The sequence below is a fragment of the Sorex araneus genome, chromosome 1 (assembly GCF_027595985.1).
Source record: "Sorex araneus isolate mSorAra2 chromosome 1, mSorAra2.pri, whole genome shotgun sequence".
In the NCBI taxonomy this organism is placed as follows: Eukaryota; Metazoa; Chordata; class Mammalia; order Eulipotyphla; family Soricidae; genus Sorex; species Sorex araneus.
This window is the reverse complement of record NC_073302.1, coordinates 331,844,068-331,867,474: the sequence shown is the minus strand read 5'-3', so window position 1 is coordinate 331,867,474 and position 23,407 is coordinate 331,844,068. Positions and strand designations below refer to the sequence as shown.

Here is a 23,407-nt window from a genome sequence, read left to right as displayed (position 1 = left end):
GCAATACAATAGTAGCTGGAGACTTCAACACCACCTTATCACCTCTGGATAGATCAACAAGATTGAAACACAGCAATAAAACACTGCCTTTGAAGGAAGAAATAGAAGAGAGAGTGCTGATAGATGTATACAGGATTTTTCATCCCCCAAAGACCGAATACACATTCTTTTCCAGTGCGCATGGAACATTTTCCAAGCTAGACCATGTGCTTGGCCACAAAACATAGCTCAACAGAATCAGGCAATAGAACTCAAGATAGAAATTGTATCAACTATCTTTTCAGACCACGATGCATTGAAAATAGAAGTTAATCACATACAGAAATGAAGAATCAAATCAAACACCTGGAAATTAAACAACTCAATGTTGAAAAACGAATGGGTCAGTGAGGAAAGCAAAAAAGAAATCAAATGAAACATGGAAGCAAATGAGAATGAAGACACGAACGACCAGAACTTGTGAGATGCTGCTAAATCAGTGTCTAGGGGAAAAATTTATAGCTCTGCAAGCATTTCTCAGAAAGGAAGGGCCTACATAAATAACCTGACTTCACAGCTCAAGATCTTAGAAAAGGATGCAACAAAAGGAGCCCAAACCAGGCAGAAGGGAAGAAATAATAAAACTTAGAGCAGAAATTAACAATATAGAAACCCAAAAACGAATCTGAAAGATTAATGAAATCAAGAGCTGGTTCTTTGAGAAAATAAGCAAGATTGATAAACAACTAGCAAGACTCAAAAAGAAGGAGAGAGAGAGAACCCTAAAAAACTGAATCAAAAGTGAAAAGGCAGACATCATAGTAGAAACCAAAGAAATGCAAAAGATCATCAGAGACTACTTTGAAAGTCTGTATGCCAGGAAACAAGAGAAGGAGAACCTAGAAGAAATGGATACATTTCCGGATTTCTATAACCTCCCAAGGCTGAGCCAAGACCATTTGAAATACCTAAATAGACCTGGCACCATCAATGAAATTAAAACAGTAATCAAAAGTCTTTCCAAAAACAAAAGTCCAAGTCTAGATGGATTCACTAGCTAATTCTTCCAAAAATTTAAAGAGGACCTATTGACAGTCCTTTTCAAACTTATCTGGGAGATTGAAGAAACAAAATTCTCTCAAACAGTTTCCATGAGGCATGTATCAACCTAATACCAAAAGTGAACAGAGACACCACAAAAAAAGAAAATTACAAGCCAATATCCCTGATGAATATTGATATAAAGATCCTCAATAAAATAAACACAAATAGAATCCAACAATTCATAAAAAAGATCATACACCACGACCAAGTGGAATCATCCTGGGGATGCAAGGATGGTTTAACATTTGCATCTCAATCAATGTAATTCATCATATCAATAAAAGAAAAGATAAAAACCATATGATCATATCAATAGATGCAGAGAAAGCATTTTACAAGATCCAGCACCCGTTTATGATGAGAACTCTTGCCAAAATGGGAATTGAAGGAACATTCCTCAATATAGTCAAAGCCATCTACCATAAGCCTACAGCAAGCATTATACTCAATGGGGAAAAACTAAGAGCCTTCCCTCTAAGATCAGGGACAAGACAAGTATGCTCAGTCTCAACACTTCTGTTCAATATAACACTAGAAGTACTTGCTATAGAAGTTAAGCAAGAAAAAGATATTAAGGACATCCAAATAGGAAAGGAAGAAATCAAGCTCTCACTATTTGTAGATGACATGACACTATATTTAGAGAACCCTAAAGCCTCTACCAAGAAGCTCCTAGAAACAATTGACTTGTGTAGTAAATTTGCAGGCTATAAAATCAATACTCAAAAGCCCATGGCTTTCCTATATGCAAATAATGAGATAAAGGAAAATGATATGATAACTGTAATCCCATTCACAATCACCCCTCAGAAAATCAAGTACCTCGGAATCAGCTTAACTAAGGAGGTAAAGGACCTGTACAAAGAAAACTACAGAATGCTACTTCCAAAAATAAGAGCACATGAGGAAATGGATACACAGCACCTACTCATGGATTGGAAGAATTAACTTTGTCAAAATGGCAATACTCCTCAAGGCATTATACAGATTTAATGTGATCCCTATAAGAGTACCCATGACATTCTTAAAAGAATTGATCAAACACTCCTGAAATTAATACGGAAAAACAAGCTAAAACAGTTTAGCTTAAGTAGGGGAATGAGGACCATCATTGTTACTTAGCTTAAATTGTTATTTAACTTCAAATAGCTAAAGAAATTCTTGGAGGGAGTGGGAGACATCAAATTCCCCAACCTCAAACTGTATTATAAAGTGGTAGTAATTAAAACAGCATGATATTGGAACAAAAGCAGATACACAGACCAGTGCAATAGGATTGAACTTCCTTACACACACCCTCAAATACATGATAATCTTATCTTTGATAAAGGAGCAAGAAATATAAAGTGGAGCAAAGAAAGATCTCTTTAATAAATGATGCTGGCAAAATTGGACAGCTACATGCAAAAGAATGGGCTCGGACCTCTACCTAACACCATGCACAAAAGTCAGATCAAAATGGATTAAAGACCTCAACGCCAGACCAGATCCATAAGGTACATTGCAGAAAAGTTTGGCAGTCTTTTACGACATTGAAGCTAAAGGTATCTTCAAGGACGTAATACCACTGACCAAGCAATTGGAAACAGGTATAAACAAATGGGACTATCTTAAACTAAGAAGCTTCTGAACTTCAAAAGAAACAGTGACCAGAATACAAATTTAGTCTATAGAATGGGAAAGTATATTCACCTAATAACCCCAACAAGGGGTTAATATCAAGGATATACAAGGCACTAGTTGAACTCTACAAAAAGAAAAGAGCCAATCCCATCACAAAATGGGGCAACGGAATGAATAGAGATTTTCTCGAAGAAGAAATCTGAATGGCCAAAAGGCACATGAAAAAAATCACTAGTCATCAGTGAGATGCAGATCAAAACAACAATGAAATATCATCTCACACCACAGAGACTGGCACACATACAAAAGAACAAAAGCAACAGGTGTTGTGTGGATGTGGGGAAAAGGGGACTCACTGCTGGTGGGAATGTCGACTGGTTCAGCCTTTTTTGGAAAACAATATGGACGATTCTCATAAAACTAGAATTTGAGCTCCCATTTGACCCAGCAATACCAATTTTGAGAATATATCCCAGAGATACAAAAAAGTACAGTAGATATGATATCTGCACTTGTATGTTTATTGCAGCACTATGTACAATAGCCAGCATCTGAAAAAAACCCGAATGCCTTAGAACAGATGACTGGTTAAGGAAGCCTTGGTACATCCACACAATGAAATACTATGCAGCTGTTAAAAAGATTAAGTCATGTCATAGAAAGATTGCACTCATCTATGGTATATAGAATAACAGAGTGGGAGACTAACACCCAAGAACTGTAGAAATAAGTACCAGGAGGTTGACTCCATGGCTTCGAGGCTGGCCTCACGTTCCGGGGAAAGGTCAACTCAGAGAAGTGATCACCAACTACATTGTAGTCGAAGGCCATGTGGGGGAAGGGAGTTGCGGGCTGAATGAGGGCTAGAGACTGAGCACAGCGGCCACTCAACACCTTTATTGCAAACCACAACAACTAATTAGAGAGAGAAAACAGAAGGGAATGCCTTGCCACAGTGGCAGGGTGGGGTGGGGGGGAGATGGGATTGGGGAGGGTGGGAGGGACACTGGGTTTACGGGTGGTGGAGAATGGGCACTGGTGAAGGGATGGGTTCCCAAACTTTGTATGAGGGAAGTATAAGCACAAAAGTGTATAAATCTGTAACTGTACCCTCACGGTGATTCTCTAATTAAAAATAAATAAATTTAAAAAAAAAAGATTAAGTCATGAAATTTGCATACAAGTAGATAGACATGAGAGTATCATGTGTTAAATGAGTCAGAAAGAGTGGGTGAGTCAGAAAGAGAATGACAGATATAGAATGACTTGCACTCACTCATGTGTAAACACAAAAAAAGGCAGCAACGCTCTCTCTCTCTCTCCCATCATCCGCGATTGGTAGTCTCACACCGCTTCCCCCACCCCGGGGATGTCGATGGTGATGGGCAGGTGAAGGAAAGAATGAGGGCCAGGCTGGTTGGTCTCAGTTGCAGTTTTTTCCGTTCCCATCTCCATTCTCCTCTGATTCTCCTACTGCTTCTTTCTCCCCCATGCTACTTCATTCTTCTCACTCTGGATCCGGATCTGGATCCCCCAGCTCCCTCTTACAGCCTAGTTAAATCCCAAAGCATGAGGGGTTGGGGCTTACACATAGGTGTGGTCACAAGCAATAGGGGTAAAGTTCTTTCCCTCAGCGGGTGCTTCTTCTAGGAAACATTCTCTTTCAGCAGACTGACCCACCCCAGAGTGGAATCCCATGGGTGTGTTTCTCCTCTCCTTGTCCAATTAACATTTAAGCATTCGTAATATTAATCATTTTTATGGACATAGTAAGAGATGCATTAAGTTTATAGAATTGCTCTCCTGGGGTCATCTCAATCTCAGACTACAGTGCTCAAGCCAGATTAGTCTTTCCTATCCCTATCAGGGTCCTAGTCTCGTCGTTGTTTTTGGATCATGACAGCATTTGTCCATGATCAAGCTCTTAATTTATAGTTAAGAATCGGGGCACTTTGGCCTGGCCCATTTTGATGCCAGGGTAGCTCACAGCTTGCCATGGGTCTCTTCAGTAGGGACCCTACTTTTGGGGTGCTGGGAACTAAAGGTAACTGAGGCTTAAGTTGAGAAAGCAGATTCCTGGGAATGAATAATATTCAAAGCCAATTAAATCCCAAGTTACAATAGCATAATATTAACTGTCTTCCTTTGTCCATACAAAAAGGACATTGCTTTAAAATAAACTATTCAAAAGACACAAGGAGAGGAGAAAGGCAATATTAACTTACAATAAAGTTCAGTGTCTTAGAAAGATCTGACCTTACAAATAACCAGAGTCTGATTAGGGGGAAATGCTGATTAACTGGTTGGGGAAGAGATCTTAGAGAAGTGGTTACAGATAAACAAAGGAATGGGAGTTACTCAGGATTACTGTGATGGGTGTAACCCAATAAACCTAAATTCCTTGTGGAAAGGGAGAAAGGACAAAGCAATGTTATTCTACACACTCATATGTGGAATATAAAGTAACATAATAGGAACCCTAAGGACAGTAGAGATAAGGGCCTGGAAGATCACTTTACTGCTTGGAAGCCGATCTCATGTGCTGGGGAAAAGGCATCTGAGATTAAGAAGGGAACACTAAGTAAATGATCTAAGTAAATGATGGTTTGAGGACTTGCTCAGGGAGGTGGATGCGTCCTGAAAGTAGACTATGGACAAAACATGATGGCCACATAGTACCTGTATTGCAAACTATAACACCCAGAAGGAGAGAGAGAATAAGAGGGAATGTGCCTGCCACAGAGGCAGGGTTCGGGGGGAGTGGAGGGGGTGGTGGGAGGGATACTGGAAATATTGGTGATGGAGAATGGGCATAGGTGGAGGGATAGGTACTCAAACATTTTATGACCAAATGTAATCATGCAAGTTTGTAAGTCTGTAACTCTGTAACTATCTCTCGATGATTCATTAAATATTTTTTTAAAATTTTAAAAAATTAAAATAAAGAAGCTGTTAGAATGTTGCGATATTTCTATGTGTTTTCCTAGTAAACAATTTTTTTTAATTGTTATTCAGTCATTTACAGTAGCACTGTAGCACTGTTGTCCCGTTATTCACTGATTTGCTCAAGCGGGCATCAGTAACATCTCCATTGTGAGACTTGTTACTGTTTTTAGCATATCGAATGTGCTACAGGTAGCTTGCCAGTTTCTGTCATTTGGGCAGGGTACTCTTGGTAGCTTGCCGGGTTCTTTGAGAGGGACAGAGGAATCAAACCTGGGTCGACAGCATGCAAGGCAAAAGCCCTACCTGTTGTGTTATCGCTCCAGTCCATTTTACAATTACAATAAGTGAAATTATTTCCTAGTACTCTTTCCACTCTGCCCCAAAAGCCTCCATACCTCTTGGAGAGCCTAGCAAGCTACCGAGAGTATCCCACCCACACGGCAAGCTACCCATGGCATACTCGATATGCCAAGAACAATAACAATGATGGTCCTCATTTCCCTGATCCTGAAAGAGCCCCCAATATGCCATCAGGCTACACTAGCATGTGACAGGGATGAATGGAGACATTACTGGCACCCGCTCAAGCAAATTGATGAACAATTTGACAGTGATACAGTGTTTCTTTCCACCCGTGTGTCTATTTTTAACCATATATAAGCATTCTGGAAACACCTTTACTACTACATTCTGTTTAAATTTTTATTTTATGGCATCAATATTTTAAATGTTCATATTCTATTACATAAAACTTGATTGTATTCGTGTTAAATTTTTACTGAAACAATATTAGTTATAAGATTCTTATGTTTAAGAATACAATTTATATATCTTAAGAATGGACTCGAGTGAAAGCACAGTGGGTAGGGCATTTGCCTTGCATGCGGCTGACCCAGGTTCGATTCCTTCATCCCTCTTGGAGAGACAGGCAAGCTACCGAGAGTATCCTGCCTGCATGGCAGAGCCTGGCAAGCTACCCGTCTCGTATTTGATATGCCAAAAACAGTAATAAGTCTCACAATGGAGATATTATTGGTGCCTACTCGAGCAAATCGATGAATGGGATGATGGTGCTACAGTGCTTTATGTTCTAAAAAATTAAAAATTATGGACACTTACAAAACAAAGTTTATTATATATATTTTTAAATAAAAATTTATCTTCTTTAATATAACATTTATCTATTTTATAAAGAGCTCACAAAACTTTAAAGCTGACAAATTCTGCACAAATATGGTCTAGAAAAATAACTAATTAAACAGATTGTGTGATTATTGTATTATTACTATTTATTTATTACAAATTAATTAATTAATTAATTACTTTCTATTCCTTATTATGTGTGAGGATCACTAGAAGACATAACAATTAGATATTTGTGACACAATACATAGATTCAATTTTGCTGTAAGATATGATCCTGGAATTTTACTTCATCTGGACTATAAATGTATATAGCAATAATTCCAAATGATTAGAGAAATACTTATTGGAAACAATGATTTCAATTTCAAAATTGTGTTTTTATAGGAATAAGATAAATAGTGATGTTACACAACATAAAATGCACTGAAAAATTATTTACTAGTTCACAGCAATCTAATATCATACCTATTAACTATATAGTGAATGCCTCTGAGGTATCACTTTTGTACTAAATGATGATCTACATGCCGTGAATGCATTGACCTTCCTCTCATGGCTTTTTAAGATTAATAGACATAGTCCTTTGTCTTTCAACATATCATCTAAGAAAATTATACAAAAATTCTAAGATAAAGTCACAAATAGAGCTTTCACAGTTTTTTATGCAGAGGAAAAGAAAACTCAGTAGATCAATTTCTTTTCCTTGCATCATTTTTTAACAGTCAAAAGGTCACTTTGTTAATGGAACTCTGGATTTTCTGTAATTGTGGGTATAACTTATTCCCTATACTTGAAGTACTAACACCTTCCTATAAATTTTTTCAGTGCACTTAAAACTTCCTTGTTTCTAAGGCTATAAGCTAGAGGGTTCAGGAGTGGGGTTAGAACAGTTCCAAAGAGAAAGAGACCCTGATTCAACTTAGGAGTCTTGGCAGAACCAGGTCTCATGTAGATGCACATACCTGGACCAAAATAGAGACCAACCACACAAAGATGAGAGGTGCACGTGGCTAAAGCCTTGTTCCTGCCTTCTGGGGAGTTCATTCGGAGTACAGCAAGGAAGATAACAATATAGGAGGACAAGATGAGTGATAAGGGCAGAAGTAGAACTAGGATACTTGTCACCACCACTGCCTTCTCATAGGCTGAGATATCTTCACAGACAATCCTAAGGACAGCCATGACTTCACAGAAGAAGTGGGGGATTTCTCTGGGATTGCAGATTTGAAAATGCAAGGTGAAAGCAGTGTGGCCCAAGGAGGTAAGTGCTCCTCCAGCCCAAGACATGGCAGCCATCTGTGCGCAAACCCTTGGACTGATGATGAGTGGATACCGAAGAGGATTACAGATAGCCACATAGCGATCAAAGCACATTAGAGTTATTAGAATACATTCTGCAATAGCCACTGTTAAGGAAAAGAATATTTGAGTCCCACAAGCCAGAAATGAAATGCTTCGCCATCCAGAGAAGAAATTGGCTGCCATCTTGGGAACAATGCTAGAGGTCAATGTCAAATCCATTACAGAGAGCTGACTGAGAAGGAAGTACATGGGAGTGTGGAGTCTGGAATCTAACCAAATGAGAAGGAGCAGAAGAGTGTTGCCAGTTAAGGCAGCTATGTAGATAAGGAGAATGATGGAGACCATTGCTGTGATGTATTTAAATTCAGGGAAGAAGCCCAGTAGGGTGAAATCTGTTTCATTCCCCGTTGACATGACTCTGTGTGATGATCACAGAAAGGGAAGGGATTTATTAAGAAGGTTACAGTAGTAAAGACAATAACAGTTTCTCACTAAATGTTTTTTATTTGTTTTGAGGCCACACCTGTTTTTGGCTTTGTATTCAGGGATCACTCCTGGCAGTTTCAGGGACCATTTGGAATGCAGAGGGAGCAAACCAACGTTGACTGCATGAATGGCTAGCATCCTTCCCGCTACACTATCTGGTCCTATTGGTTTGTTGTTATTTTGGATTTGGAGGCAACACCTGTAGTGCTCAGAACTTATTCCTAGTTCCATGCTCAGGGATTTTTTTAATTGAGTCACAGTTAGATACATAGTCACAATTTTGTTTGTAATTGGCTTTCAGTTATTATATAATATTTCAACACCCGTTCTTTCACCAGTGTACAATTCCTACCAGCAACATCCCCAGTTTACCTCCCACCTCTTCACCCCACCTGCTTTTGTGGCAGGTAATTCTGGCACTGCTCAAGAGTATGTGCCAGAGATCAAACCCTGATCAGTCTCATGCAAGGAAAGTGCCTTACCTGCTGTACTATCTGTCTGGTTCTCTCTCACTTTCTTTTTTAAAGAACAATACTGTAACAATAGCACAGCAGGTAGGGTGTTTGCTTTACACACAGCCGCCCTGAGTTCAATTCCTCTGCCCCTCTCAGACAGCCTGGCAAGCTATCGAGAGTATCTCGCCCACATGGCAGAGCCTGGCAAGCTACCGTGGCATATTCAATATGCCAAAAACAGTAACAACAAGTCTCATGATGGAGACGTTACTGGTGCCCACTAGAGCAAATCGATGAGCAATGGGGTGACAGTGACTGTAACAATACTGGCAGACATTAAAATATTCATCACCTATAATTACTCTACTTAAATCTTAATACATTTCTTCTACTCCTTACCCATGTCCTTCTGCAATCATGATGCATATATTATAATATATTCTACTACCTTTGATATATAAGAATTATTTTATATCAATTTTTATAATTACATTTTATAATTCACAAAGTCAAATTGCACTTATGTCATTCTTCCACTATTTTATAAAATGATGCTATTTTTATTTTTACCTTTTAGTGGCTTCCTTAGTAATATTCTTTAGAATAATTTAGTTTTATTTTCTGGTTAGATTATATTTTGCCATAGGAAAGCACTGCCAATTTAATTTATTTAAAATTTACTTAAGGACTTTTCACAATGCTTAATTATAAATTAAGATATGAGTTGTGATATGATCCTGCCTTATAAAAACCTTCTGCTATGAGAGACAATTTAAAGAAAACTAACCATTAGTACCCTTAAGATATTTTATCATTAGTTTTAACATAATTTACCCTACCTAATTTCTATTGTGTGTACTCATTATATTTGCATTTTTGTAGTAAATTAGATTAATTAGCAATATGGAAGAATTTTAATTTGTGTATGAACCATTTACACTATTGAAAAATTAACAATATTCTTAATCTCTATTTGCAGCAGTTATGCAGTAAGGTACATGATAACACTATCAGAAATTCTTTTACTCAGACTTACCAAATTTGATGTTTAAGAATTTTTAGATACATATACCCATGTATCTCTATCTGTGCTATCTGCAAGCATCTTACTCAGACTCTTAAGTTTGCAATAAGAAAGAGCACCCTATTGCACCTATGACCTTATAAAAACAGTGCAGAGCCAGCAAATGAGTGGGCAATTGTAAAACAAATTGTATTATTTTTAAAAACTTCCAGAGATAGAGTAATACTTTAATGAATGAGCACATGCTCTGTATACAGGTGACCAAGTATTATTCCCTGGCAATACATATTCTCTGAACATCTTAAAAGACACCCAAGCACAAAGCTGGGAGTAATCCCTGAACACTGCCTGGTATGGCCCCAAAATAAATATCTTCAAAGTTTTCATATAAAGCAGTTGACTCTAGCCATCATAAACAAAATTATTTAAATTTAATATAAGCACAACTCATGACTTAAAGTTATAAATTTATAACATAAATATTAACACATATATAACCTAACATATAAAAAATATTTGTGTTAATAATGTTTATTAATACATTAATACACATTAATCTTATTTTTAATTACATGCTTTTATAATTCAAAAACTTGACAAAATTTATCACTAAATCATGATTTATAAACCATCATAACAATTAGTAGTAGAATATACCAGTATCTTATTCTATCATGTTCTTGGCAATAAATCATCCATTTGTTAATGAAATTATTGAAAGTATCATTTCTAAATTGTTCCTTCTGAAATGTGAGTAATTGTTGAAATCTTGGGTAAGTATCAACTGTCCTAAGTGTTGCCAACATCAATTCAAACTTAAGAAACAGTAAGTTTAAAAATTAGACTATTTAATCTTATTCAAGTTCTTGCGCAATTTATTTTCAGTTCATAGGTTACATCTAGGCACTTTATATCTGTTGAACAGATAGTGCTTTTTTGAAGAAAACTGTGATAACAAAATGATCTCATCCTATATTCCTTTAACTCAGCTACTAAGTGTCTTAAACTTCATGTGCCATAAGACACACTTATGAGTTTGCACCACTAGAAACAGACATTTATCGATACACATTCTGTTTTATTTGAGCACCTATGTCAATCATCTTCAAAGAGATAATAATCTGATCATGCATTGTGTTTTAATGCATTTATTTTACTTTTGATAAGGGGATAGTGTAAAAAAAATTAATGGTACTTTTGACTAGAATTTGTCTTAGTCTCTCCTGTCTTAAAATAAGTCTTGACAAAGTAAGTTGTTTTTAAGCAAGATGTCTAAAGTAGATGGTAAGTAGCCAACATTTAAAAATTCTCAAAATACTTGTAAATTATTTAACTTTTCAGAGAATGAAAGCCGGCCACTGTTAAGTGCTGTGATGCACAACCTCCCAATTCTGGCTCAGAGGCTACGTCCTGACTTTAGTTTCTATTATTATGCACCTTTTTATAAACTACTTGTCACAGCCTAGATTAAAAGTGAAAAGTTTTTATTTTGGTAGGTAATGTGCTAGCATTGGTCTCATTCTTTAATCCAGGAGATTTATGATGGGAGAAACTTTTTTTCTGAGTTCTGCTCTCTAGATCTAGTTTGTTGCAGTCAGTGAAAATTAGTGAATGCATAATCATCTCACACTGAAATTCAGATACTTCAGGCTCTGCATTTGGTACTTAGATAAAATTGTATGTTTTTAGTTCAAAAATAATCTTTAAAGGGACTTATCCAACAGTGTTCAGAATTTGGGGCCATCCAGAATTCTCAACCTGGCAATAAAGGCCAGTGAGTGATATTACTGTGTTACCAGTCAGTGTTCAGGTCCACTAGGGTTGGGTAAACAATATAGTGCTGAGGATCAAATGTGATGCCTTACAGATACAAAGCATGGACTTTATACTTTTGATTGCCTCACCCAAATCATTTTTATACTTAATGCTGTTACTTTATGTTTCTTTATTGGAGCAAAGGACTTTCTGGGTTTTAATCTTATTGGAGTACATGAGAGGGAGGGCAGCATTGTTATTTCCACTTGAGAAATATTCAGAAAATACACACACATTTTAATAAATAATATTTTTACATTCCTGTGTGAATTGTCTGTGCCAAAATGTTCCCCATAAATGCTATTCACTGATATCTATAGAGTTAGTATCAATATTTATAGCTAGCCATAAATGGCTTTTTATAACCTAGAAAACTTAGATTAATTACTTATCAGTAAGCTTACCTTTGTGTTGTCATTATAATTTTTTTCAAAGTATAAAATATGCAAAATTCCTTTTATCTATTGATATGGATTATACTGTCAAATAATAAAAATGGAGTTAATTTTGAGAGAAAAAAGAAAGAATTGATTAAGCTAGTTCTTTTTATTCTATCAAATTGTGAGTGGAGTTGAATTTTCTCTAATTCCCTAGTGCCTTAAATATCAGTGGAGAGTGGCTGGTCACCTGGAGTATATTTGTGTTTTATGAATCATCCTCTATCACCTCTAATTAAAAACTAAGCTAGTAGAGTGTCCTAGAGGAATCTTTTCCCCAGGATATAATTAGGAATTTTAGAAACTTTCTAATAGCTACACACAGTGATTATTGTTATTATTTGGTCAGCACAAACATCATTTCCCCATAGGTCCTTAAAATATTTTTACCTTTTAATTATTACTTTCTTACAATGACTAAGCAATTGTTGATTTTTCCTTTTATCAAATTTAAAATTTTGTGAACTCTTTATAAAATAGAAAAATGTTATATTAAAGAAGATAAATTATTTAGAATATGAAATATACAATTAAATAAAATCATTTAAAATAAAAGAACAAATTTATAGCTATTTTATCATTTCAAATTTAAAAATATAATTATGGGCCGCAGGTGTGTGGTCTCTCCGTTGCTTAATGACCATGATCCCGGAGACCACTTATTTACTTTTGGCACCAGCAGTTTCTTGCAGAAATGTCTTTACACTGTGAACTAAATCATGGCCCCATGCCACCCCAGGCGGGGAAAGGTTTTTCTCTCTTGACTTTTCCTTTCGGGGGCGGTGGCGTGGCGACCGCCATATTATAAGGGCCACTAAAGAGAGGTATGAGCTTGCAATGATGCAATTTCTGGCAGAAAGTTCCCTAAACTTAATTCCTAAAATACTAAAATACAGAAATCCAAAACTGCACAGCTGCAACCACATATCTCTTCATTCTCATCAATGGAAAACAAATTATCAAATGCTTCCTTTTCAGCAGGTCTGATTTTGGGGGGGAAACTCCAAACAATAATAGTGAGTTTTTTGTTGAAATATTGAATGTAATCAAAGTAAAGAGAAAGTAAAGTGAAAATTATTAGCTACACAGGCGGGGGATGGGGTGGGATGGGAGGTATACTGGGGTTCATGGTGGTGGAACATGTGCGCTAGTGAAGAGATTGGTGTTTGATCATTGTATAACTGAGACTTAAGCCTGAAAGCTTCGTAAAAAAAGAAAATGCAATTATGGGTATTTTGGTTTTTTCCTTTATATTAACTATATAGCTTCTCTTTAAAGAAATAGTTGCATTCTATTTAAAAAGTTATGTTCTATTTAAAATTTATCAAGTAACATTGTATGATTATAATTGCTTTATAATTTTTTAAAAAATTAACATCTTTTTGTCTGAATTTTTTTTCTTTTTCTTTTTGTTTGTTTATGGAGCCACATCCAATGGGGCTTGGGGAAACCTATGGGATGTTGGGGATCAAACCCAAGCTGGCTTCGTGGAATGCAAGTGGTCCACCAGCTGTACTATTGTTAAGGGCCCTATTGTTAATAGTTTTTCTATGATATTTGGACAAAACATATTGCCAACAAATCACATTTTTGTTGAGTAATCTAGATGTCAAGGTTCTTATATAGATTATATGTTTATATAGTCTATTTAATTAACAAAGCTATATGATTTCACAAGTCTATATGAACATAGGTGAGCAAAAATCAACAATAACTGTGATCTTATAGTTGATAGTGAGTGTGATTTTGAGTTTCCCATAAAAAACTAATCTTTTCTTGTTCTCTTAAATAATGTATGTTGGTCCACTGTGTCGGAGATGAGATGTTCTCATTAGGGGTCTTTTATGAACTTTGCAGCATCTATTCTGTGAACTTTCCCAGTGGACACCAGGCTTCATCCTCATCTTGAGGTTCATTCTTCTTTACATGTAGGCTGCCCAGAATGTGTGTCTCCTTGGACCACAAAGACACTTTCCCCTCTACAATATGCTGCCAACACAGGTGGACTTCACATTTGTGAAAGAAGTTGTTCTCTGCGATGTCATCTGAGAGGAAAATTTTAATTTGTAAAGTAAGTTCATGTGCACAGAGGGAAGCAACAGTTAAAATGAGTTTGAAGAGAACTGAGAAGTTCTACATAACCACTCTGCTCTTCAGATGAGGAAAGAGCATTTAAAAAGTATGAAGTAGGTGTGGAGCCATACTACAGCAGGCCTTTGCCCTGCATGCAGCCAACCTGGGTTCAACCCCCAGCATTCATATGGTCCCCTGTGCACCGCCAGAGGTAATTTCTGAGTGCAGAGCCAGGAGTAAACCCCTCAGCATCACTGGATGTGACCCAAAAAGTAAAAAAAAAAATTTTAAAGTATGGAATATAAAGGTGCATTTAACCTATGCAATTACTATATATGTATGCTATGGATAATAGTGGTATATGACATAACACATACATGATTAAAGTTTATACTATTTTAATATGCAAAAAAGAAGATAAATTTTCTTTAAAATGTATATAATGAACTATGTTTTGTAGTTTCAATCACTGTATCACTGTCATCCCATTGGTCATCAATTTCTCGAGTGGGCACCAGTAACATCTCCATTGTAAGACTTGTTACTGTTCTTGGCATATTCCATATGCCACAGGTAGCTTTCCAGGCTCTGCTGTGTGGGTATTGGTAGCTTTCCAGGCTCTCCAAGAGAGGCAGAGGAATCAAACCCAGGTTGGCCACGTGTAAGACAAACTGTATTATCGCTTCAGCCCAAATTTTACATTTTTGAGAACATAGAAGTGAGAAAATATTGAGGAAGAATAATGCTACTTAAAAGTTGGATGTACTTTGATGAAAATATTCTCAAGATATATAAATTATATTCTTAAACATAAGAATCTTATAACCAATATTATTTCAGTAAAAATTTAACACAAAATGCAATAAAGTTTTATGAATAGAATATGAACATCTAAAATATTGATGCCGTAAAATAAATTTTATTGATGCCAAAAATATTGATGCCATGAAAAAATTTAAACAGAATGCAGTAAAATTGTTCCCAGAGTGCTTATATATGCTTAAAATTAGACACACGTGTGAAAAGAATACGAGGAATAAATTTTGTTTATTGTAAATGACTGAATAAAAATTTAAAAAAACATTTGTTGACTAGGAAAACAAATACAAAGATTGCAGCATTCTAACAGCTTCTTCTTTATTTTTTTTGCTTTTTGTTCTTTTTTTTGCTATTAAATCTTGGTTTCCTTTTTTTAATTTATTTTTTATTAAATCACCATATGAAAGTTACAAAGCTTTCAGATTTAAGTTTCTTTAACCAGTCATCTGTTTTTGGGCACTCTGGTTTTTTTCAGATTGTGGCTATTGTAAACAGTGCTGCAATGAACATACAAATGCAGATGTCATTTCTACTATACCTTTTTGCATCTCCGGGATATATTCCCAGGAGTGGTATTGCTAGGTCAAATGGAAGCTCAATTTCTAATTTTTTGAGAATTGTCCATGTTGTTTTCCAAAAGGGCTGAACCAGTCGGCATTCCCACCAGCAGTGAAGGAGAGTCCCTTTCTCCCCACATCCACACCAACAGCGGTTGCTTTTGTTTTTGGGGATGTGGGCCAGTCTCTGTGGTGTGAGATGATATCTCATTGTTGTTTTGACCTGCATCTCCCTGACGATTAGTGATGTTGAACATTTTCTCATGTGCCTCTCAGCCATTTGGATTTCTTCTTTGGGAAAGTTTCTGTTCATTTCATCACCCCATTTTTTTTATCGAGTCTGCAGTTTTCTTCTTGTGGAGTTCAACCAGTACATTGTATATCCTTGATATCAACTCTTTATCGGATGGGTACTGCATAAATATCCTTTCCCATTCTGTAGATTGTCTTTGTATTCTGGTCAGTGTTTCTTTTGAGGTGCAGAAGCTTCTTAGTTTGAGATAGTTCCATTTATTTATCTCTGTTTTCACTTGCTTGGCCAATGTCGTGTCATCTTTGAAGATACCGTTGGCTTCAACGTCTTGGAGGGTTTTGCCGACCTTGTCTTCAATGTACCTTAGAGATTCTGGTCTGATGTTGAGGTCTTTAATCCATTTTGATCTAACTTTTGTTCTTAGTGTTAGGTGGTAATCTAAGCCCGCTTTTTTTTTTTGCATGTAGCTGTCCAGTTTTGCCAGCACAATTTGTTAAACATGCTTTCTTGCTCCACTTCACATTTCTTGCTCCCTTATCAAAGATTACATGATCATATATTTGGGGGCGTGTGTCAGAGTATTCAACCCTTTTCGATTGGTCTGCAGCTCTGCCTTTGTACCAGTACCATGCTGTTTTAATTACTACCGCTTTGTAGTAGAGTTTGACGTTGGGGAGGTGGATTCCTCCCATTTTCTTTTTCCCAAGAATTGCTTTAGCTATTCGTGGGGGCTTATTGTTCCATATGAATTTCAAGAGTGCTTGTTCCATTTCTTTGAAGAATGTCAAGAGTATCCTTATAGGGATCACATTGAATTTGTACAGTGCTTTGGGGAGTATTGCCACTTTGACAATATTAATTCTTCTAATCCATGAGCAGGGGATGTCTTTCCATTTCCTTGTGTCCTCTTTTATTTCCTGAAGTAGCGTATTGTAGTTCTCATTATACAAGTCCTTTACCTCCTTAGTTAAGCTGATTCCAAGGTACTTGATTTTTTGAGGCACAATTTTGAACGGGATTGCTTTTATCATGTCGCTTTCTTCTCTCTCATTATTTGCATATAGGAAAGCCATGGACTTGTTGGTATTGATTTTATAGCCTGCAACTTTACTATACGAGTCCATTGTTTCTAGGAGTTTCTTGGTAGAGGTCTTAGGGTTCTCTAAGTATAGTATCATATTATCTGCAAATACTCAGAGTTTGATTTCTTCCTTTCCTACCTGAATGCCCTTAACACCTTTTTCTTGCCTGGGAAGGACATATCCATCCTGCGGAATTTGGTATGTGGGCAGGTGGATATGGCTATCGAAGAGATCCGAGTAGAATTCATGGATAACCTTTTCCATTGCCCTTCTCGAAGATGTGATAGATCCATAAGGACGTCCGAGGGCAGTCATCGGAGGGCAGTCATCTTGGTCTTATAGTTGGAGAAGGATAGGTGGGCATTGCGAATACTTTTCCTGGCTCCTGACACATTGGTCAACACTGCTTCTCTTCTCTCTTTGAGGTCTTCCTTTATCACTTCTCTACACAGGTTTTTGAGCTTGAACATTAGCCTGTGATTGCCTGAGGTTCATGCCAAACCGCATTGGCGAATGAGCTCGAGAGTTTCCGAAGATAGGTGTCTTTTTTCTGGTTTTATCTCTCTTGGTATTCCTTGCACAATCGTGGAGATGCTGAAGCAGTAAATCATATTTTTCATTAATGTTGTCAACGATGGCATCTTCCCCTATTGCCGCAATTGTGCCAAAGAGCTCCCCGTTGGTGGTCATTCTGGGAGTTCTCTTAAACTTTGCAGTCCTTCCTCTCCACTCCATGAAGTAGAATTTTGCATGATGAGACCGTGGTCTGATCCCGTTTGGAATTTTGACACAACAGCGACATTGGTCAGGCAAACCCATCCGTTAAATATGATGTGGTCAATTTTGTTGTGGAACTGTCCACTGCGAGACTCCCATGTCCAGTGTTTAGATTCAGCCTTCTGGAATTGCAGTTACCATGGATGGTATTGGTCAACATGATGAACTCAGACAGTCTCTCACCCTGTTCCTTCCATTCTAGGCCATATGTCCCGATGTGGAGTTCTTTTTTCTTTTTTTGTTTTTGTTTTTTTGTTTTGTTTTGTTTTTGCACTAGAGAAATTTTTTAATTTCAAAAAGAGGACTAAGAGAAGAACAAAAAATGGTGATGTAAGTACATATAATATTGAACAATATTTTAACTTTGCCTTCTTCCAACATTATATCTGTGAACTTAAAAACCTTACCCATAGTGGCTTGGCTGGGAGATAGAACATTGGTTAAGATCTTAGGGCATCTGGCGGCCGGTTTTTTTCCCGGCAGCGATGCGCTCCCTGCCACTGGGACCAAGGCCGGCGCCGCTGGGGTCGTGCTCGGGGGCGGCTCGGTGGGCACCATGTGGCGGCTCCGGTGCAAGGCCAAGGAAGGGACCTATGTCTTGCAGGGGCTGTCCAGCCGGACCCCGGTGTGGGAACTCCAGGGCCAGATCGCCGCGGTCACTGGGATCGTGCCGGGCGGCCAGCGGATCCTCGCTGGCTACCCTCCCAAATGCCTGGACCTCAGTGACAGGGACACCACGCTGGGGGCCCTGCCCCTGCAGTCGGGAGACATGCTGATCATTGAAGAAGACCAAACTAGGCCCCAAACTTCGTCCACATTTGCAAAACATGGTGCTCCTAGCCCCATCAGGGAACCCCTGCCCGTGCTATGCAGGACCTCGGTCCCTGCTGACAACTCCTGCCTCTTTACCAGTGTGTACTACATCCTGGAAGGAGGGGTCCTGAACCCAGCCTGTGCTCCGGAGATGAGGCGCCTCATAGCACAAATAGTAACAAGTGATCCAGACTTTTACAGTGAGGCAATTCTGGGGAAAACAAACCAAGAATACTGTGACTGGATCAGAAGGGATGATACTTGGGGAGGAGCTATTGTGATATCCATTTTGTCTAAATTTTACCAATCTGAAATATGCATAGTGGACACACAGACAGTCAGAATTGATCATTTTGGGGAAGATGTGGGCTATTCCAAAAGAGTCGTGCTTATTTACGATGGCATCAACTATGACCCGCTTCAGCATAGCTTCCCTGACCCAGACATCCCTCCTCTGACCATTTTCTCCTCCAATGATAATATTGTTCTGGTACAAGCACTGGAGTTAGCAGATGAAGCTCGAAGAAAGAGACAGTTTACTGATGTGAACCGCTTCACTCTGCGGTACATGGTGTGTCAGAAGGGATTGACTGGACAAGCTGAAGCCAGGGAGCATGCCAAGGAGACTGGCCACACCAGTTTTGGGGAAGTGTGACCTCTGCCCTCTGAGGGTTGAAGCCTGCTACCTCAGAACCAGAGGCTCTGGGTTCTTAATAAGCTACTTGTGTTCCTAAAGAACAAAGGACAGGATGCTTGAACCAACCTTATTAAAGCCACTAAGACAATGACATTCCTTGCTAATATTAAAAATTAGTGTGCAAGTTTACAGATGTGTCTACAGTGGTGATACATGCCCGCTTTCTGCTGGAGTGATGGAATAGGTGGTTTGTGCTATGTGTTACACTGTCCAGAAGATTGCATGTTAGTGTTAGAGACTAGCAGCTGGCAGCATTCACTTGTGGAAGAAAACAACTTTACATTGTGGGTAATGTGGACTGCCTCAGGTGAGGCTGCGGGACATAAATGGCCATGACTGCAGTCACTGGGTCCTTAAAAAAATAAAACTTGAGTTAATAATTTCTAAATTATGAATTGATTCTTCAAATGGAGATAATCAGAATCATCAAACCTGATTTTGTATCACCATTTGGTAGACTTTGTAAATGTGCTTTAGTCCTAAGCACACATGAAGCAGTTTTTATAGGGATGAGCCTTTTCCTTGTATAAGGAATTATCTAAAAACAGGAGCTCATAGTGCCTGATTTAGGGAGTCTTGTGTACAAGAGTAGAATCAATGAGGGAAAATGGGCCTGAGTAGCTTACTGAAGCTTTAAAAGAATGTTGGCCTCATGTCTGAATGTGATTTATTTATTAATCTGTCATATTTGGATGAAATTCTAAAAGGTTTTTTTTTTTCAAATTGAGGTCCCCAAATTTGAGTGCTTGATTTTTTTTTTAATGTAAAAATTTTCATGGATGGATTTAATTTAATCCTTGCCTTATTGAGCTTTCTCAGAGTTTGGCTTCTTCCTGATAAGTAGATGCTTAGCCGTTTGCTGGGGTGGGGGTTGCTAAGCCATGGGTGTGCCCTCTGGGAGTCACTTCACTAAGAGATCGTTCAGATAGAAGTTTTCTACCTCTTAATTCTTCTGAAGACCAGGGATGCTAGATTTGTAATTTGTCATGTGAGAAGATTTAATGTTGTGAAGTTTTAGTACGATCTCATTTTTGTTCAAATGTCACTTAGGAAACTAGTGGGATACTTTCAGCATATCTTGGCAGGTATTTTGAAATTGATTTTTGCTTTTGATACTGTCTTGAAGGCAGCCCTGTAAAGTCAAAGAACATGTAAGTAATTTAGGGGTAAAGTACCTTAATGGACAATTCACAAAGCATGCTTGAAACTGTTATGTGACGTTAGTGTGCTTAGCCATTTTACGCAACCTGAGGTGTTATGATGGATATAACTTGAAAGTGTTTGATTTTCTATGTTCTGAGCCTTAAAATAGCCCTTGTGAGTTGGCAATAATCAAATGTTTGGCAATCACAGTATGTACAAATGAATATTATTGAAAATCTCTTTATACTATTTGATGTCTAGCTTAAGTGGTTTGTGCATCATTATTTCCCCCAGCAAATATTGTATTTAGAATCATGCATTAGAAATCCTACCACTGGGTAACATCTGATAAGTTTACCTTTTTTACGTGCTTGAGCCAAACCTGATACTTGCTTACTGAAATTTTGAAAAAGTCTTATTCACACAACATATATATTAAGTCATTTATAATGTACCAGGCATGGATTGGTTTACTTCCCAACAGAAATTCTTGTAACTTTAAAGTTGAGTATATTTTATCTGTATTAGATTAATTCTAACATATAGAACTAGAATAGGATTCTGTCATTTAAGTTGTTTTTTGTTGGCATATTTAAGATTATACTTTTATAGCAAATGTGAAGTATTTATTCATGGGTTCTTATTTTATTCTCTGTGCCCTATTACCTAGGTTGTCCATATACCAGTTGGTCACCAATATATTAAAATTAAATGACTTTTTAAATTAATCCAACTACTGAGAGCATTAATTCTTTAAATCATGTTCTTATCATGTGAAATTGAAGATGAAGATGTATTTGCGGATTTAATAAGTTAAAAATCTGAGTTTGTGCTCATCCTAAACTCAAGCCTATAGTCACACAGAATGTAAGGACATTTTTAAAATACCAATATACAAGACTTGGTATAAAAGAAACCTTTAGGTTTGCTCTTGAACAGAATGAAACACATCAGTTCCTGTGCCATGTTTGGCCACCACGCAGAAAATTTGTTTCGATGGTGGTTGTGCTTTTCCCGTTTCTTCCTCCTCTCTCTTACTTTTCTTTGGATTTATTGACTGGGAGAAGGGCTTTGAAGTCTAAGAGGATTTCACAAGTTAAGATCAGTGTGTCCAGGGAATTTTGTAACTTAGTGACTGGGATGCATCATCTGCTAACAGGTCATAACTGATTTCTGTTTCTTATGAGCAAAAAACAGGCCCCATAAAGTGGTTCCCTTGAAAGTTAGATTATTGAGTTTGGCAAAAGTTGGCATAAGTTAATAGTCATGCCATTTCCCAAAGCTCTAGACCCAGGAAAATCATGCTGAGGAATGAATGAGTATCTGTCCATACCCTGAGTGCCCATATATAAGATACTTATTGAATTTATATCTATTCTGTGTGGGCATTAGGACGAAATTAATTTCACATTGCCCCAGGTTGACCTAGTTTCACAGTGTCTTTAGTGAGAACTTCAAAATGGGGAATGCAATAGAAAGATCTTTTTATTAAATTAGGTTGATTGTAACATATATTAGAACTCATGTTACTTCATGTGTTGAGACATATTATTGGCAGCATTTTAAAAGAGGTAAAAGTTTACATGTATCCTCTCCAGGGATCTTGTTACAGACTTAAAATATATTAAATGGAATTCCTTGAGCCTCTAATGATGTGTTCTTGGTCAGTTGCCTCATCAGTGTGTATTGTAACCAGTGGAATAGTGTTCTAGTGTTTTGATAAGGTGGAGTTCAGCTTCAATGGCTATTGAGCTCTGATGTTCAGAATGTTACTTTTCCTGTAATGTGATTGTTTTTATCATTGAGGTAATAAAGTATTCATATTTTCCCCTGTATCCCCCCAAAAAGATAGATCTTAGGGCATCTGGGGCATCTGATTGAGTTTAGTTCTTGGCACCACAAGACTAATACAGTTCATAGCTGGGTATGACCGTGTTGGTCCCTGACACCATAGGGATGAGCAACTCAGCATCCTCAGGCTCTAGTACCTAGGCTCTAGTATCAGGCTCTAGTGCCCCATCCTAGTTAGCTATCATAAGAACCAGCTCATAAGTCAGAAACTTCTTGGGAGACCCCCTTGAAGTCCATAACTCCCCTGCCTCCATGCAAAAATCTTACTGTTATGTTTATCTGCTAAACTTTAAAATTGAGTTGCCATCCATGAGAAAAATAAATCTGGTCACTGACATATTCTGAAAATTCAGTTATTTAATTTTTCCCCTATTTTTCTTTAGATGTGATATTTTTCTTTCAGTTTTATTGAGATAGAATTGACACATATCACTGTATAAATTTAAGATGTGTCAATATATGTAAATCAAACCAATATGCTATATGCTTAAATGTGATATTTTAAATTTAAAAACTACTATATAAATATAGATGGCATCCATCCTAGTCAAAAAAACAACTTGCAAAAATTATGATAGAAATGTTTGTAACCATAATAAGCAAAGAGTAAAAATAATAGGGGAAAAAAGGAAATTGTTTGTAGTACTTTTTAATTCCCCCACTTAAATTTTTTAAGTCTTTGAAAATCATCCTTCCCAGGTCAGGTCAGATCTAAGTACTGTCCCCCAAATCTAAGCACCTTGTAATTGAACTAATAAAACATGACATTTTAATAAATAAGCTGAGTTCTCCTGTGAGTTCTCACCTATTCTTTATAACTGAGTAGTCATAAAAAGGCCAAGCTACACAGAGCATCTGACCTAAGCCTCTGTTTGGCCATCAGTCCTAATCTCTGAGTCATTCCAACCTCATGCCAAACATAGAAGTTAATGTTTGTGCTGAATTTTCGTACAAATTTTTGACTGCTAGCTTAGGTATTCCAAGTATTGCCCAGGAAGCTCAGGGGCCATCCCTGTGATATCCCT

General features: G+C 37.4%; 2 protein-coding genes across 2 annotated transcripts; one reads left to right on the top strand and one right to left on the bottom strand.

The window, feature by feature from the left end:
* Positions 1 to 7,596: 7,596 nt before the first annotated feature.
* LOC101542267 (olfactory receptor 2M5-like) lies at positions 7,597 to 8,514 on the bottom strand. Its single transcript, XM_004618910.1, has one exon. It carries the CDS (start codon positions 8,512 to 8,514, stop codon positions 7,597 to 7,599), a length of 918 nt encoding a protein of 305 aa, XP_004618967.1.
* A 9,905-nt stretch (positions 8,515 to 18,419) lies between these two features.
* LOC129400861 (ubiquitin thioesterase OTU1-like) lies at positions 18,420 to 19,445 on the top strand. Its single transcript, XM_055123976.1, has one exon. The coding sequence runs from the start codon at positions 18,435 to 18,437 to the stop codon at positions 19,344 to 19,346; it is 912 nt and encodes a 303-aa protein (XP_054979951.1). The 5' UTR covers positions 18,420 to 18,434; the 3' UTR covers positions 19,347 to 19,445.
* Positions 19,446 to 23,407: the final 3,962 nt, after the last annotated feature.

Excerpts from the sequence above, each read along its gene's own strand:
- LOC101542267 (XM_004618910.1), bottom strand. The coding sequence starts at position 8,514 with ATGTCAACGGGGAATGAAACAGATTTCACCCTACTGGGCTTCTTCCCT.
- LOC129400861 (XM_055123976.1), top strand. The coding sequence starts at position 18,435 with ATGTGGCGGCTCCGGTGCAAGGCCAAGGAAGGGACCTATGTCTTGCAG.